General features: G+C 40.2%; 1 protein-coding gene across 2 annotated transcripts in view; it reads left to right on the top strand.

The window, feature by feature from the left end:
* Window positions 1-14376, top strand: part of SV2C (synaptic vesicle glycoprotein 2C) — a 234603-nt gene that overhangs the window by 75490 nt on the left and 144737 nt on the right. For both annotated transcript variants that reach the window (XM_013063701.2, XM_004766847.3), the window contains exon 2: window positions 2153-2828. In XM_013063701.2, the coding sequence (XP_012919155.1) occupies window positions 2252-2828 (577 nt within the window). In that variant the 5' untranslated portion in view covers window positions 2153-2251. The remainder of the gene's footprint in view (window positions 1-2152; window positions 2829-14376) is intronic.

The raw sequence follows: 14376 nt of genomic DNA, 5'->3' as shown, positions 1-14376 counted from the left end.
GTACAGCTACCATGTTGGGATGGTTAATCTGAACAAACAAGACCATATTTTGGAATTATTACCCATATAAAGCCTATCATGAGTGAAGATATCACAGTAATTTCCCTTGTTTCAGAACGTACAAGGTGATTTAGGCAAGAGGCTGTAAAACAATTTTTGTATAGGCAACCAAGGTATCAGAATGACCAGGAAGAATGCTACTATGTTTACTAAGCCCTTAGCAAGAGTACTGGGTGAAGCAGAGATGGGTAAGGGTCAAGGCTTTGGGGTCAGAACCTTCTGAGTTGGAGTCCCAGTGTCTTCGCTGACAAAAGTGACCCTGGGCCATTTACTTAATCTCAATAAGCCTTAATCTTACCACTTGTATAATGGAGACTATAATACCTATTTTGGAGGATTGAAGTAAAAATTAAGTAAAAGAATTTAAAAATGTATAGAAATTTCTTGGCATGATGTCTGTCACAGGGTATACACAAAATCAAGCTGTTTTTTATTAAAATGATGTCTGGCCCATATTCTGTGGTGTAACTCAGTGACTCACCCTGAAACAGAGTTATACGATTTGAGTCTCTGAGCCTCCATCCGCAAACTCTTTTCCAACTGCCTGCTCATCTTTTCTTAATTGGCTCAAGGATCCTCCCATCTCTCCCTTCCCCTGACTCTCAGCTCTCCAAGAGAAAAAAAAAGGGGGGGGGGAGGAAAGAGAAAAAAAGGGGGGGGACATACAGCCCTCTGTTAAGACATTTGGCAAAAAAGCTCATAATCATATGTTTATTTTAATTTCACTTTGCTGTCTTCCAAAACACAGGCCTATGCAGAACCATGCTTCTGTTTGCCTCCTGGGCATTCACAGTTATTCAGTGGTAACGATGCACAGTCCATTTATAAACAAACATCTTTTTGTCTTTATTGCTGGGTTTGTTTGTGATGTCTGAATGAGCCGTTTAAGTATATGTTTATACAGCTACTTATCAAGTGTTTTGTACTGGGTGCAAAAAGAAGGTAGAAGTGGCTATTACATAACTCATGGTTTGGAGTGCTGCCACAGAGTAGAGCTTGGGGAGTTAATGATGGAGGAGAAGGACTCTCTCACATTTATATCCCCTCTCTACAATGGTGGGCCACCAGAGGGGAGAGCTCAGTGGACAAGTGAAAGATCAGTTCCCATGTGTTCAGCCTGAATGTAAGCCAAGATCTAGGGTGCACTCAGTGAGAAAGAAAACCAAATGGTGGGTCATGGGAGACCCATGACTCGGGTATCCAAAACAGCAGTTAACTGGAGTGGCAGTAGGACCAGGGGGGTGTGTGTGTCCAGAGACAAAGAAGATAAGAGACAAATCCTGAAGTATTAACAGGGTGGGGTTGTGAAGGGACATGGCATGTGGCTTACCTGTCCCTGCTGGCCTGGAGGTGGCCTCTGAAAGGATAGACCCCGACTAGACAAACCATATGTTCTAATCCAATGTTTATCAAAAGGTATCTGAAATCATTTGATGAACTCTGCCCATTTCTCACTGATCTGATTGTTGTACTAGGGGGAAATACTCCGTTGTGGCTTTGGGTGCCATATGAGTCTTTGTTATTTATTGAAAGGAGAGATAATGAAAGTAGAGGGGAAATGCATATGATTCAATAGCATCGTGTATAGGGCTGCTTACCTGTGATTTTTTTTTCACTATTGTGAAATAAGGTCAGATGGGATTCTTCTCCTATTCTAGTTTTGCCTTTGCAATGTGTGTATGTCTCTGAGCAATACTGTTTTTCTCAATCAGAGTATATCTTTATAACACTTACAAAATGTGTTAGATGTACTTTTAGAGGTACCAGATGTCCTGTTTTACTCTCTGGGGAATGCCTGTGTATTCTATCAAAGTTCTCAGGGGACAGAGTTCCTTAAACACCAAATAATAATAGTAATAACAAAAGTAAAACCCATTAAGTATTCTAAGAGCTGATCACACCTGAGCAGAGAACTGTTGTTTGTTGCATGTGGACAGTAAGATCAAAGAAAGGAAAAGCTAATTCTGTGTCTTAGTCTGAGGGAACAGTGAAAAGAGACTAGGAAATAAATGGTAAAAAAAAAAAAAAAAAAAAAAAAAAAAAGGTAAGAAAGGAATAATAATGGTTTCATGTGGTTTTTCTTCTTTTGCAGTTCTGTTTTGACCCCAATGTGGATGATGCAGTCAGGGCCGAACCACTGATCAGAATCTGAAAAATTCCCATTTTCTCAGTCGCCTTCAGTTGAGATAAGATGGAAGACTCCTACAAGGATAGGACTTCACTGATGAAGGGTGCCAAGGACATTGCCCGGGAGGTGAAGAAACAAACAGTAAAGAAGGTAAATCAAGCAGTGGACCGGGCCCAGGATGAATACACACAGAGGTCCTATAGTCGGTTCCAAGATGAGGAGGACGATGACTATTACCCGCCTGGAGAGACTTACGATGGGGAGGCCAATGATGATGAAGGCTCCAGTGAAGCTACAGAGGGTCATGATGAAGATGATGAAATCTATGAAGGAGAGTATCAGGGCATCCCCGGTATGAACCAAGGGAAGGACAGCATTGTGTCCGTGGGGCAGCCCAAAGGAGATGTGCACAAGGACCGGCAGGAGCTGGAGTCAGAGAGGAAAGCTGATGAGGAGGAACTAGCCCAGCAGTATGAGCTGATAATCCAAGAGTGTGGTCATGGTCGTTTCCAGTGGGCCCTATTCTTTGTCCTGGGCATGGCCCTTATGGCGGATGGTGTGGAGGTGTTTGTTGTTGGCTTCGTGTTGCCCAGTGCTGAAACAGACTTGTGCATTCCAAATTCAGGATCCGGATGGCTAGGTGAGTGTACCATGTCAATGAGACAAATTCTGAACCTGGATTATTTATTGAGCACAGTTAACAGATAGAATAAATACTTCCCCTCTAGAGCAGTGTGTTTTTCCCCCAACATTTTATTTTATTTATTTATTTTTTTAAAATATTTTATTTATTTATTTGACAGACAGAGATCACAAGTAGGCAGAGAGGCAGGCAGAGAGAGAAGTGGAAGCAGGCTCCCCGCTGAGCAGAGAGCCCGATGTGGGGCTTGATCCCAGGACCCTGGGATCATGACCTGAGCCGAAAGCAGAGGCTTTAACCCACTGAGCCACCCAGGCGCCCCACCCCCAACATTTTATTATGAAAAACTTTAGACATACAGAAGAATTAAAAATGTTGTACAAGGATGCCCATATATATCCACCACCCAGATCCTAGAGGTTACATTTAATACCGTATTTTCTTTACCATCTGTCCATCCAACTCATTTCTTAACGCATTTCAAAGAGCAATAGATTTTAACTTATCATATTACAAATGTTTTATTGGTTTCTCCTTTATTAACTTCCAGAGATATGCCCTGGGAATTTAATAAAGCTGTTATGTGAAAACCTATTTGAGTAGTTTCCTAAATATAGAGATTAATTCTAGAAAACTCTGACAAACGTGATTTCACATTTCAAATTTTATGTGAAGTACTACAATTTAAATACTTTGGGGACCCTGCTAATTTTTTTTTCTATAATCTATGTGTATGTTTGCTTGTTTATTTTTTCACTTAGTCTTAGTCATAGAATTTTCTCTAGATTACATTTTCTATCTTTTTCAAAGTTCATTCCTTTGTGCCTAAACTGGGAAGACTTCCTCATATGATTTTAAAAATCTCTTTCAAATCATATTAATATCTAAATTATATGTATAAAAATATTACCTCCCTATAAAATATCTAGATAGCCAATTTGAGTTTTGTTTTAAAGTTACCATGGGGCAGCTGAGTGGCCCAGTTGGTTAAGTGTCTGACACCTGATTTTGGCTCAGGTCACAATCTCATGTCAGGCTCTGTGGTAGGTGTGGTGTCTACTTGGAATTCTCTCTCTCCCTCACCCCTCCCTCTGCCCCTCCTTCTGCACATGCTTTGCACACACACCGCCTCTCTCTAAAAAAAATAAGTAAATTAATTAATTGATTTAATTAAATAAAATTAAGCTACAAGGTTTACCTTGTTACAAGATCTTAGTCAATGTTCCCACTTATTCCCTTGCTTGATCTCGCCACCCTGATCATGACCTGAGCTGAAATCAAGAGTTGTATTCTTAACCAACTGAGCCACCCAGGTGCCCCAAAATGCCATTTTCTAACCTGCTCTGTGACGTTGTGAGAGAGATAATCATGAATGAGAAAAGGATTTATATCTATTCCTTTAACAGCTGTTTCTTTATATCACTTCCTTCTAACATCTATTTTTTTAGTCACTTAACTGAGCGAGATAGATCTGTAGAAGATAGATCTGTAGAAGCAGACAGTGAGGGAGAGAAGGTATGGGGGAATGGGGCACATTTTGCGTGTTTTTCCTGGTAGACTCATCTATGTGTTCAGCCATCAAAATGCAGAACATAATTCGGAGGAGGGTCATTAGTCATTTGTCAAATTGATCCTTTCAGTGTATCCCTTGTGTATCTAGTGCACCATATTTTGTCTTTGGTTTTTTCTTTGGTGGGCACATAGATCTACCGTAAGTCTGGACATCAAAACCTTTTATTAAGATTTTGCAAAAGGAATATATCAACAGAACATTTTAGAAAGCTAGAGCCTTAGAAATACATGCAGGGGCACCTGGGTGGCTCAGTGTGGTTAAGCCTCTGCCTTGGCTCAGGTCATGATCTCAGGGTTCTGAGATCAAGCCCCGCATCGGGCTCTCTGCTCAGCAGGGAGCCTGCTTCCTTCTCTCTCTCTGCCTGACTCTCTGCCTGCTTGTGATCTCTGTCTGTCAAATAAATAAATAAAATCTTTAAAAAAAAAAAAAAAGAAAGAAATACATGCACACACATATTTAATAATTGCAAGCTAAATTTTACCACAGACATCTTTTCGTGTTGTGATCCTAGCTTTTATATTGGAAACGTTCCAGGAGAATCTAAATTATGCTTAGTGTGGGATGGAAGCACAGTATTGCCATGGTGCCCTGACCAGTCTATCCCAGAAACCTGTAAACCCCAATGATGTTACACACCCCCAGGTGGCACCCAGAAGTGCAGAGAATGCCGCGGAACAAACGCAACACAGATATTTTCATCTTCTCATGAATATTGGCTGCTTTAGTGAGTTAAAAATGTGTCCCTGGGAGTGTATGGTTTCACTCAATGTTGCGGGTCCTCAGCAGAAGCATTTTAATGGTTTTGTAACAGTCCCTCCCAGACTTGCATTTCAATTATTTTGCCATTGTAATTTCACTTATAATTGCATTGTAACAGAGTTTTTTTGGGGGCAGGCATTGAAATTGTTTTGCCGTTTTCATTTCATCAAATAATAGCTTTGTAATATGATTATCACACTAAGTCACAGCAGCGGGATCAAAATACAAGAAAGATGCATGGCCCATGTTTGGTGGTGTTTGAGGAGTATAGATTTGCAAAATAATTTCTCATTTGCTACTGAGCGTTCTGTCATTTCGTCAAGGAAGGTGAGGAATGAAAAATAGGAACCAATGTATGTCTCAGTTATTTGGGAGATCAGTCATCTCTTGGTGTTTGCTAGAAGATTAACTTAAAGGGAGTTAAGAGTGTCTTGTGTGTGCATGTCTCTATGTGTGTGGTCTGTGTGTATGTATAACATTGTTAATTAGAGTAAATATTTAATTATCCAACAAGTTGCTCTTTGAGGGGATGAGTGCAGTCACTTTAAGATAATCCATGCTTTATTGCCAAAGTCTATTTATTGAGCAATTACGTGCACAGCACAGTGTCATATCACAGGGGGTAATAGGGCAAGTAATACGAGGCTTCTATGTCAAAGAATACAGTCTAGTACAGAGAACGCACAAGTGCCAGGTTAGTGGTACAAAGAGTGTGGTACCAGGTTAGTGGTACAAAGAGGCAAGTACCAAGAGCTGGGAGAGACGTGTAAATAAGGAGACTTGAGGCTGAGAGGCCACAGAAAGGGTTAGGACCTCACCAACGTGGTGAGGAAAAGGCAAGGATTTCAAGAGGGTGGAGTCAGCAAGGATCGGTCCTTGATTAATTCAGACAGTGGAACAAGTGGACAGTTGATGAAAAGAAGGTGACTCATCTAAGTAATGCAGAGTACTGGTCCTAACATGAGGAAGAAGGATGAAGAGTTGGTTTTAGACTTCTTTCTGCGAGATCCTTGGGGGTGTCCATAGAGCTGCTGGGCTACTCTCCGTTTGGGCTGAAGCATAGTTGGTTGGTGAGCCATCTCATTTAAGATGACACTGCCAGTGACCTTCACCAGGAGGCTGGCGACATCCTGCAGAACGCTGTTTATGGGTCTGGTGATGAAGAGGAGGACTGAGAAAGAGAAGCCCGAGTAAGAGGAGCAGCCAGGAGAGTGGGGAGGCCTGGAAGTTGCTGGGAAAAGGAAGAGGCCTGTAACTCTTGAGTGCTGCAGTGTGGTACAGGAAAGGTTGCAAAGGGTCTCTCAGTTCAGGCAGTGAAGTTCTTGGCTATGCAAATGGCTCTTGAGACCCACAAAGTGAACAAGGTTAGGTGAATAATAGGTTCAACAGCTAAAGAACGGCACAAAATTTTAAACGTCTTATCTGGACGGTCAGTGACATTAGCTGCCACTCTGACGTTACAATAGGTTCTGTGTTGGAGTAAGAGGTATTTATGCAGTGGCTCTGTGTGGGGGGCATGGCCCAAGGCCCTGTAAGGGAGATTAAGATGAGTAAGGATTGGTTCCTTATATGGATGGGGATCATGGTATTCCCCAGTGGCTGGTGCCTTAGGGATTTAGGCAGACCCTGTCGTCTTAAAAGTGAGGGGAGGTGCTCTGGGCATGTGGGCAACTTGCCTAGTCCAGGGCTGCGTACTGGGGAAGGCAGACTGTGGAACATACTTCCCAGCTCCTCATCCCATGTTTCTTTCCAGTTCTCTAATATTTTCATTTGAAGTCCTCTTGTTTGGGTTTACTCCTAGGAGAAGATGATATTCTCAATTACTAGCAGAAATATACCACTCTGGTATCTCAAGGGATGATCTAAAATTCACTTTTTGTTTGTGAACTCCAACTGTGTAATCACCTGTTCATCTTAGACCTTTGTCGCCCTTTTCTAAAACCCTAATAGAGGATATTGTCTGGTTTTGTTTTTTGTTTTCTGTCTTTTTGAATTTATAGACAGTACATAATGGTAACAGTCACAAATGAGAAATAAGATTTTCTCTGAGAATTAACATGTGAAATCAACCCATAGTACAAAGTCATCTTAAAGAGGCAGAATAGTAGAAGTAAAATAGAGGGAATGTAAGCCCCATGGGACCAGGGGCTTTTGTCTGTGTTGTTAAGTACTATCTCCCCCCTATCCAGATCAGTTCCTGGTACATATTAGAATCTCAACAACTCTTTGAGATGACAGTCTGTGAGACCATTAACACATTGAGAACTCATTGAAGGTACTGATATATCCAAAGGAAGAATGTGTTGTTTCAAATGGGACTTCGTTAGTTGTGGAGGACCAACAGGAGGGAAAGTCATAGATGTACATGTTGGCAGTGCCCTTCTAAATGCTGTCAGGGTTGGTATGCTCCAATCTAAAAATTTTAACCTATGTATTTTTGGGACCACATGTATCCCTATTATAAGGAAAACCACATTAGCCTGGAGTCTGTGAAGGCATGACTCCTGTAGCAAAGACATTTCGTTCTCATTCCATGCTCCGTAGCACTTTAAGATTTCAAATTCAGCTTTTTTTAGAGTTTTCCCATTAGGAATGTGCTTGCCAAAGGATGCCAGTCTTTTTGGCAATTTTGGTTTTTTTTGGTTTAATTAACCAGATGTCCATTCTGGCTTTTTTCCATCTGTCTTGGTGAGGTTGACTACTGAGAGTCTGTTTCTGAAGATGGATCTGTTCAGGATGTGCTGATACGTCCAGTTTTGACACATGTAGTTCTGAGGTCCAGAGTAGGACAGGATAGAAGAAGCTGGCACCTACATGGCCTACTTGGGTGGTCCCCTGGGTTTCCTGGAGAAATATCCTAGAGTAATACTAGTTTTCTTTTAGAACATGTATAATATTGGCATATTGGGCAGAAATGGAGGTAGACCATGAACATCAAGCATTGAGAATATATTTGTACATATGAATGCAATTTTACTTGACATTTTTTTCACTTTTTGAACTCTTGGAAGTTTAAAAAAAGATTTGTAAATAATTCTAGAATAAATATGGACTTTTGTGAATTTAAGATATATTTTTGACTAGAAGTAGAGGGGTGATTTTCCTTTTAGTCAATACTTGGCTATTGACTGTATCAAGTCAGACTATTGGCATTTGTATATCTTCTCTTGATAACTATAATGTTCACTCAACAAAAATGTATTGAGTGCTTATTATGTGACAGGCATGATTTTAGATTCAAGGAATACAATGGTAAAAAACAAACAAACAAACAAACAAACAAAAAAACCCCACAAATCTCTAATAGACCTGAAGCATATTTTTTAACCTAGGTGGTGGAATTCCTTGGAACATACAGTGTTTTTCTCTCTCTTTCTCTTTCTTTTTCATTTTGTTTGCCACTTCTAAGAAGGGTGATTTCCTTGAAGCCTGAGCTGGATGGAGATGACCTGAACTACCCCTAGTTTCTCTTTCTCCATCCCTACACATGCTCCTTTATTCTTTTAGGTATTAACAAAGGAAGATACATTCTTTTGAGATTTCTAACCCCTTTATATTTAGCTGACTATATTTTAAAAACAAAACAAGCTTCAAGTTTCTGAGATACATTTTGTTTTAGGCCCATTCACTACTGATTGCCACAAAACTGCAGACAGATTACAGAAGCTGGCTCACTGTTCATTGAATCAGCCCTTTCACTCAGTCTGTATCACCCATTCCCAGTGCTGTCAGGTAGACCAGTATATCCAGGCTAATAACAAGATGCAGTCTTAGCTTTAGTCCAAGCTTTGATCTTTTAGCATCTGGGTATTCTCTGTATGTTTTTCACGGTTTTATTGAAAAGTAACTGGCATACATCACTGCATAATTTTAAGGAGTACAGCATGATGGTTTGGTTTGCATATATTGTAAAACGATGACCACTAGGTTTAGCTAATGTCCATATTCTTATAGATACAATAAAAACAAAAGAGAGGGGGAAAAAAGGCAAAAAATTGTTTCCTCATTATGGGGACACTTAGGAATAAGAACCCTCTTAGAAACTTTCCTAGGTAGCTGACTCTTGAATAACGTGGGGGTTAGAGGTGCTGACCCTTTGCATAGTCAAAACTCCCCTTGTAAATTTTCACTCCCCCCAAACTTAACTACTAATAGCCTTCTGTTGATGGGGAAGCCTTACCGGTAACATAAATAGTCTATTAACACATACTTTGTATGTTACATGTATTATATACTATATTCTTATAATAAAGTAAACTAGAGACAAGAAAATCATAACAAAGAGAAAATACATTTACTCTACTGTACTGTATCTATAAAAAAAAAAAATCTGTGTATAACCCAGATAGCTTCAATCCACATCGTTCAAACCTGTGTTGCTCAGGGGTCACCTGTAAATCGTACACCAGTGTTAGCTAGAATCATCATTCTGTACATTACATCTAGTACTTTCTTATCTTATAGTTGGAGGTTTGCGTCATTTGACTACCTTCCTCCATTTCTCCCTACTTCTTCCCCTCTCCCTCGGCCTCTGGTAACCACAGTTCTGATCTCTTTTTCTGTGATTTTTTTTTTTTTTTAGGTTTTTGGGTATTTTTTGTTGTTGTTATTGTTGTTTTACATTCCACATATAAGTGAGATAATACAGTGTTTTTCTTTCTTCTTCTGGCTTGTTTCACTTAGCATAATACCTTCAAGGTCCCAGCATGTTGTTGCAAATGGTTGGATTTCCTTGTTTTTTTTGTTGTTGTTGTTTTATTTTTTTTAATGTCTGAATAATATTCCAGTGTGTGTGTGTGTACGCACCGCAACTTTTTTTTTTTTAAAGATTTTATTTATTTATTTGACAGAGATCACAAGTAGGTAGAGAGGCAGGCAGAGAGAGAAGGGGAAACAGGCTCCCCACTGAGCAAAGAGCTTGATTCAGGGCTTGATTGCAGGACCCTGGGATCATGACCTGAGCTGAAGGCAGAGGCTTTAACCCACTGAGCCCTGAAGGCACTCCTGCACCATAACTTCTTTATCCATGCATCCATCAACAGACAAGATTGTTTCCATGTTTTGCCCATTGCAAATAATGCTGCTATGAACATGGGAGTGCAGGTATCTTTTTAATTAGAATTTTTGTTTCCTTTGAATATATTCCCAGAAGAGGAACTGCTGGATCATAGGGTAGTTCTATTTTTAATTTTAAGAGAATCCTCCATACTATGTTCCTCAGTGGCTGTACCCATTTACAGTGCCACCAACAGTGCACAAAGTTTCCCTTTTCTCTCCGTGCATGCTAGCACTTTTTATCTCTCATCCTATTGGAAGGCCATTCTGACAGGGGTGAGGTAATATTGTGGCTTTAATTTGCATTTCCATAATGATCACTGATGTTGAGTTTCTTTTTATATGTTTATTGGCTTTTCTTATCTCTTTTTTGGAGAAATGTCTATTCAGGTCCTTTGCTCATTTTTAAATTGGGTTATTTGTTTTTTGCTTTTGAGTTGTGGGAATTCTTAAATATTGTGAATATTAACCCCTTATCAGATATGTGATTTACTGATACTGTTTTCCTGGTCCATAGGTGTTCTTTGTACTTTGTTGATGGCTCGTTTGCTCTGCAAAGGATTTGTACTTTGATTTAGTCACACTTGTTTATTTTTTATTTTGTTGCTGGTCATGTCCAAAAACCTGTGTCATATCCAAAAATCATTATCAAGACCCATATCAAGGAGCTTTATTCATATATTTTCTCCTAGAGCTTCACAGTTTCAGGTCTTACTTTTAAATCTGTAATCCATTTTGAGTTAATTTTTGTGAGTGCTGTAAATTATGGGTCCAGATTTGTTCTTTTACCTGTAAATATCCAATTATCCCAGCACTGTTTATTGAAGAGACTATCTTTTCTCCATTGAGTATTCTTTGCTCCCTTGTCAAATATTAGTTAAGCATATGTGCTTGAGTTTATTTTGATTCTGTCCCACTGCTCTATTTGTCTGTTTTTATGTCAGTACTACACTGTTTTGGTGACTATAACTAATATTGTATAGCTTGAAATCAGGGATTGTGATGCTTCCCTCTTTATTCTCCTTTCTCATGACTTCTCATGACCCTATTCAGGGTCTTTTGTGGTTTCCTATGAATTTCAGGAGTGTTTTTTTCTATTTCTGTAAATGTGTTCTAAGTTTTAAAAGGAAATGCTTTGTATCCTAAAAGTGTAGGCTGCAGATTTCAGGAACAGCAGCTGTGTACCCTGCCTAATCCCTTTGTCATTGACATCGGCCTTGGCGTCTTGAAGGGAGGTTTGAGGTCCAGGGTGTGTGTGTGTGTGTGTGTGTGTGTGTGTGTGTGTGTGCACGCACGCACGCGTGCACACACCCTCTGGATCTGTTTAGCCTCTAAGCTGTCACAGTGATTCTAATTGGAATTAAAAAGCTATTGGCTTCTAGAGAACATCCTGTCCACCAACACTAGCAAAATCTTATTTGGATTCATTATTGCCAAATTGGAAAAGAAGACTCAATAATTTGTTGCCATTATCTTCCTGGGTCTTATTTCCTTTGGTCATTCATATTCTCCTGAGAGATGTGAAGTTTTTAATGTCCTAGTGGAGTTGGCCAAGTAGCCTGAAAAGATTCCTCCATCCCGAGATACTGTGATCCACTTTCACAGGATAGGATTAAACAGAAGCTCCATGCCACATTCCTGAAACTTGCCAGTGAGCAGCATTCTGGGATGGTGAGAGTGTGATAGTAAACGCCTTTCTGTCACCTGGAGGCTCATTGGAGCTTTTTCCACAATACGGCTTTGAACCTGAAAACTGATCCTTGTATCCTGATGTCCTAGAGCACTCCTGAATGAGGATTCTGATTCCACTGGTGGTCCTGGCCTTACATATCCTGATTCAGTGTGGAACTCTCCCTGAAGTCTCAATAGAACTTGTTGATCTGTTGTCAGTTTAGAGAATTTGTTAATTACAGGTTGGTTTAAATAGGGCAATCTGAAATGTTAATCACCTAATAACTACAAATAATTAGGCTTGTAGGTTTGAATTCCAAACATGAAAATGCAATCATCCCATTCCATGGGAAATCTAACCTTTCAATATTCTTACATAGCAAGAGCTTTTATAGGACTTAAGCTTCCTGCAGAATGCTTTGGAGAGTAGGAAATGGTTTGATTACATTCATTTTGAAGAGTTAATCTGATAAATTACTCAAGTAAGTATTCCCAGCCCACATCTTTGCAAACTGACATACTTACCTTAAACTTAGAAAATTCTTATTGGCTTTTTCAAGATTGTGAGAGAAAAAATAAAAGAGATCTTTGGGTATAGTTCTTACCTTTGATTTCAAAATTGAGATCTCTTGTCAAATATAGAATGATGAAGACACAATGAATTTTTCCAGCTTTTTATGTAAGTAATTTGCTTAAAAACAATATAATGATCTTTAAATTATTTTCACACCTCTCTGTTATCTAAATGCTAAAGATAATAAATTTTGTCGTGTGTATTTTATTACATTAACAAATGTAATCTTAAATGAGCAAATATGTCCACATGTTGGAATATCGTTTATTTTTGCCATCAAGTTTATTTTTTCACTCTCAAGACAAAGCCTGGAAACAGAGAAGCTGACAGCTGAGAAATGCCTAACATCCTATTGCAAGCACTTTCCATAGCCAACTTACACTGTGGGGCTGCTATGAACAGTTGTGCAAGTTGTAACCCGCCCAAAAGCACCTGGCAGGTGCTGGAATCCAGCCTTCCTTCTACTCACCAAGCCATTCACCCTGGCTTGTGGGTAATTCCACCTGCCTATAAGAAGAGGTGACTTTTGCTAATTCTTATACTCTAAGGAGATTCTTTTTTGTCATTTATCCACCTAGATGAGGACCTTTTCTCAGTTAACATAGAGGAGCCTTCTGTGCCAAGAGGCTCCATTATTTGGGGCTCTACATCAGGTAGTGGGGAGCCTGAGGGGATTCAAAAGGAGGAGGAAGATAAGAAACCAAGGTCTTGCCTTTCCAAGAACTTATGGCAGGTTTAGATTACTCAGAAGAAGGAAAAGATCAAAGGAAAAGCATAACTGAGGTGCAAATATAATTCAGTAAACATTCACCCAAGCAGTTACAGTTGTTGGGTGCTAAGCATAGTCAAATCAATATGGGCTTTATGTTAGAAGATCATGTGCCTAGTTTCATTGACTTAAAATACTTTGGAAATGTTGAAAAATGGGGGACTTTATGTTTGTAAAGGCACTACATTTGAATGTCTCAAAACTACAGAAGTGGAGAGAGTAGATCTGGAAGGGACACCATCATCAGAGAGCTTCAATCCCTCTCCCAACCAGCGGCATGCATGTATTTGTTGCCCAGAAATTGCTGAGTTTTGTTTTGGAAAAAAAGTAAAGAGCACAGGCCTCCTTTTCTCGTCCTCTGGAGGCAGGCTGGTGCCCCAGAGACTCTGGGTGGTGATGAGAGAAACCGTGAGGCTCAGAGCCCTAGGACAGTACAGAGGGGAATTTTCAGATTTGCCCTGATCCTAATCATGGGTAGGGTATCCTGCTAACACTCCCTATGTGTCTGGCATCTCAAGGGTAAGAAGGGTAGCCAGCGCTAAAGTTAGCAGAAATGGCATATGAGGGAAGGGCTGCCCCTCACCCTGGGATGGAAGGTCCCTGGACAGAGGCCAGGATGGGGTGCCCTTAGGTGGTAGGGGATCAAGCATGTTACAGGTTTCATACTCGGTCCACTTTATCTTCCTGTCTCACCATCTTTTGTTCATGCTGCCTCTTCTAGTAACTTTGCGCCATTGTCCTTAATAAATGACATCAATATAATTACCATTAAAAAAGAGAGAGAGAGAAAGAGAGAAGGCCCTGCTTTAGGACAAGGGACTCTGCTAGTTATGCCTCTGATGAGGGAGTTTTCAGTCAAACAGAAGACCTCCTAACCTGCACTGAGGTTAGGCTGGGGCTTGGTGGAGTGGCCAACATGCATCTGTACTATCAGGTTAACCAAGGAACATCAGAGAAAGTTGGGGTGGGTGGTGAAGAAGAGTGTGTTCTTTCCTGATGCCCAGGGGAGAGCTCAAGGAGAACAGGATGAAGTCATGCACCTGGCACTTCTGAAGGGCAAATAGCCTTGGAGTTGCTAAGATGAACATTGCATCCACACAGCACCCTTGGTTTGTGCTTGGGAGAGCTCCTTTGATGGGTATAGTGT

Source organism: Mustela putorius, unplaced genomic scaffold (assembly GCF_011764305.1).
Source record: "Mustela putorius furo isolate JIRA1106 unplaced genomic scaffold, ASM1176430v1.1 tig00537350_pilon_pilon_pilon, whole genome shotgun sequence".
NCBI lineage: Eukaryota > Metazoa > Chordata > Mammalia > Carnivora > Mustelidae > Mustela > Mustela putorius.
The sequence above is the reverse complement of the archived record's forward strand: the minus strand, read 5'-3'. Positions and strand labels throughout refer to the sequence as shown.